Source organism: Otolemur garnettii, unplaced genomic scaffold (assembly GCF_000181295.1).
Source record: "Otolemur garnettii isolate 467f Iridium unplaced genomic scaffold, OtoGar3 scaffold00013, whole genome shotgun sequence".
Taxonomy (NCBI): domain Eukaryota; kingdom Metazoa; phylum Chordata; class Mammalia; order Primates; family Galagidae; genus Otolemur; species Otolemur garnettii.
This window is the reverse complement of record NW_003852408.1, coordinates 29,259,090-29,262,897: the sequence shown is the minus strand read 5'-3', so window position 1 is coordinate 29,262,897 and position 3,808 is coordinate 29,259,090. Positions and strand designations below refer to the sequence as shown.

General features: G+C 37.9%; 1 protein-coding gene across 3 annotated transcripts in view; it reads right to left on the bottom strand.

Moving 5' to 3' along the window:
• Positions 1 to 3,808, bottom strand: part of ALS2 (ALS2, alsin Rho guanine nucleotide exchange factor) — a 55,368-nt gene that overhangs the window by 38,331 nt on the left and 13,229 nt on the right. For all 3 annotated transcript variants that reach the window (XR_002772103.1, XR_002772104.1, XM_023510396.1), the window contains exon 3: positions 3,215 to 3,369. Coding sequence is in view for 1 of the 3 variants with exons in the window: in XM_023510396.1 (XP_023366164.1) it covers positions 3,215 to 3,369 (155 nt within the window). In the remaining 2 variants the exon portion in view is untranslated. The remainder of the gene's footprint in view (positions 1 to 3,214; positions 3,370 to 3,808) is intronic.

The window sequence follows — 3,808 nt, the reverse complement described above, 5'->3', positions numbered from 1 at the left end:
TTTTTTTTTTTTTTTTGAGACAGAGTCTCAAGCTTTTGGCCCTGTGTAGAGTGCCTGTGGTGTCACAGCTCATAGCAATCTCAAACTCTTGGACTCAAGTGATTCTCTTGCCTCCCAAGTAGCTGGGACTACAGGAGCCCGCCAAAATGCCTGGCTATTTTGTTGCTGTTGTGGTGGTGGTTGTCATTGTCATTTTAGCTGGCCTGGGCAAGATTTGAACCCACTAGCCTAGGTGTATGTGGTCGGTGCCCTACCCACTGAGCTACGGGCACCACCCAATATATTATGTATAATTTTTAAACATTATATATAATCCACAGGCTGAGTGTGGCTTATCCCAAATGCTTAGAACCAGAAGTGCTTTGGATTTGGGATTTTTTTTCATATTTTGGAATATTTCCATTATACTTACAGGTTGAGTATCCCAAATCTGAAAATCCCAAATCTGGATGACCCAGTGAGCATTCCCTTTAAGAATCATGCTGCCACTTAGAAAATTTTGAATTTTTGGAGCACTTCAGATTTCAGATTTTTGAATTTGTGATGTATATTATGTACTAGATACTAAATAGCCTTTCTGACATGATATTTGTTTACAAGCAAATCAACATAACAAAGCCGAAACAAAGTTGTCAGAATGACTATCTAGCGTTAGAATTCAATGAAAGGCAATAATGAGTTGGGTACACAAAGAATGAGAACTTATTTATGTCCAGGTATGCTACCAATGCTGAACTTCACTACAGCACTGGGGAGTTTGGGAACATGTGCATATAATTTATGCAGGCTAAAAATTCAAATGGAACAAAAACTTGGCTATAGGTTTTGAAATGTTTTTTTGTTTGTTGTTTGGTTGGTTGGTTGTTTTTGAGAAAGAGTCTCGTTCTTTCGCCCTGGTTAGAGAACAGTGGCATGGTCATAGCTGGCTGTAACCCTGAATTCCTGGGCTCAAGCAATCCTCCTGCCTCAGTCCCCTGAGTAGCCAGGACTATAGGTGAAGGCCACCATTCCCAGCTAGTTTTTTCTATTTTTGGTAGAGATGCAGTCTTGCTCTGGCTCAGGCTAGTCTTGAATTCCTGGCCTCAACTGATCTTCCCGCCTTTGCTTCCCAAAGTGCTGGGATTAGAGGTGTAATTCTCATACCTGGCCACATTAACTCTTTCAGTTGACATTATTCTATTAGTACAAAGACAAGGAAATAGATACTCCTACTCCCATCTTTTTTTTTTTAACCTGAAGCATATTAAAAATAGGGAATCAATCAAGTATCCTCATTGAAATATAAGCTAGTGGTCAGATTTGGTAGTGACAAAGAAGCTGGAAAATTTCTAGCACTCAATCAGTACTATTTCACTTCAAAAAGATAGCATTGGAGATCTGTGTGGCATTTCAAAGTATATACTTGTTTGAGATGAGATTTTTCTGTAACTTTTAACACTTAACATCAGGACACTGTTTAACCACAAGCAATAATAGGCTATTCATATATGTTGAAAAGTTTTCCCTTAATTGTCCCAGCCTTGGGGGTATGATTCTAGACTTTAAAGATATCATATTCATGAAGCATTTTAAGTAGCTTAATGAAGACATTCCAGATATCTTATTAAAAACAATAATAATAACAGAATTCCATTTATATACGCTTGAGAACACCTAGGGCAATTTAAAATTCCACATGAATTTTTTGGCCACCCTTTACAGCTCACATTTTAAAAATAAGACTCTTTCTGATGGCTCCCATAGCTCAGTGGGTAAGGCACCGACACACACCCAGCCTGGGCCAGCTAAACAACAATGACAACTACAACAAAAAAATAGCCCAGTATTGTGGTGGGTGCCTGTAGTCCCAGCTACTTGGGAGGCTGAGGCAAGAGAATCTCTTGAGTCTGAGAGTTTGAGGTTGCTCTGAGCTGTGACACCACAGCACTCTACCAAGGGTGACACAGTGAGACTCTATCTCAAAAAAAAAAAAAAAACTCTTTCTGAAATCTGGAAAAATAGAGTAATATATAACAAAAGAAATAGAGAAATTAGAAAGAAACCGTGTTTATGCATAAAACCAGCAAGGCCAAATTTCAACTTTGTTTCCTAGAATCTGTATTCCCTTAGTTCCTAGAAGGAAAGCAAAAGCATTATTGAATTCTTAACAAATGTTTACAGAGCAGACAATCATAATAAAGTCAATGGCAATCCTTGCCCATTCAAATTTGCCATGACTGAGTCAATAAACTGCCATCAAGATTAAAGGCAAATCTCTATATAATTTATCCTGTATGTTTCTGTTACAGATCATAGCTTTTATAATACGGTCTTGTGATCTGCTATTTGTGCCTGAGAAAAACTGTACTAAACCAGTACAGCCAAGTGGCTTACAAAGCAGGCTTTAAAATCTGACAATCTGAGTTCCAGTTCTGACTCTGACAGTTTAATAGCTGCACATGCTTAGGAAAGAAAATTCTTTAACCTCCCTGACTTTCAGTTTCCTTATCTGTGAATAGTAATGAGAGCCACCTCACAAAGTAGTGAAGTATTCAGTGAGATAACATGGGAAAAGTACTCAGAAGAGCGCCTGGCACACAACTGCTGAGTAAACATTAACTATTATTATTATTCTAATATATTTAATAAACAACAGCCGTAGCGAAAGAGTCAATGAATAGGTAAATTTTTTAAAGGTTTATTTTTCATGTATTTATTACAAAAAAATTCAAAAACTATAACTCTTTTATTTTAGATAATGGTATATTCTAAAAATTTTTTTTTTTTTTTTTTGAGACAGAGTCTCACTGTCATCCTTGGTAGAATGCCGGGGTGTCACAGCTCACAGTAACCTCAAACTCTTGGGCTTGGGCTTAAGTGATTCTCTTGCTTCAGCCTCCCTATTTAAGTAGCTGGGACTACAGGCACCTGCCACGACGCCTGGCTATTTTTAATTGCAGTTGTCATTGTTGTTTAGCTGGCCCAGGATGGATTCCAACCCGCCAGCTTGGATGTATGTGGCCAGTGCCGTAACCACTGTGCTACAGGTACCAAGCTAGTATATTTTAAATTTAAGAACTAATCTTATTTCTGGTATAGGAACTAAGAACATATTATGAAAACAAAAAGAGTTCATTAAGAACCCCAGTATCTGGTAACTCCCTTACCTGAGCTTACACACTCAGGCATTTATTAGCATCTGAGTTAGTATTTGTTAAGCCGCTCTTTTCAATACCTTCAGTCAGAAGAACTCCATGTTTCACTCCCAGGGCTGCTTGCAGAACAGTCTTTCCTCCCCAGCCCGGCAATCTCTCAGGTGTTATGGGAAAGGATCCTGCCTGCCAGACATGAACCAGGCCTCTTTCTTTGGATCCTTCTGCCTCTGTTGAGCTATAAACATCAAGAAAAATAGTTTACTTTCTTTTGTCATGAGATTGTAGCTTTTACATGGGATAACTGGGTCAGACAGTTTAACTACCATCTGTTGTGCACCTTGGTTATGACATGGGAGCCATGACAAAACAACTATCTATATAAAGGCTAGAGGATAATCTAAACCCACAAATTACCTATTTCCATCTAAGCAGCAAACAAAACCTGGGCTATTTTTGGAAGTTTTACGATGTGGTGGCATGAAATTTCAAGATTCTAACTTCCCAATACATCAACTCCTTGTTTAGATATAAAAGTTACAACACATCCCAATCTGAAGTCTCATTTTAAAATTTTAGTTTCTAATTGGTAAAAAGTGTTTGATGAGGAAGATACATGAAATAGAAATCCTTATTTCATTTTATGTTAAGTTTAAATATAGGGTATCTGGTTTGGC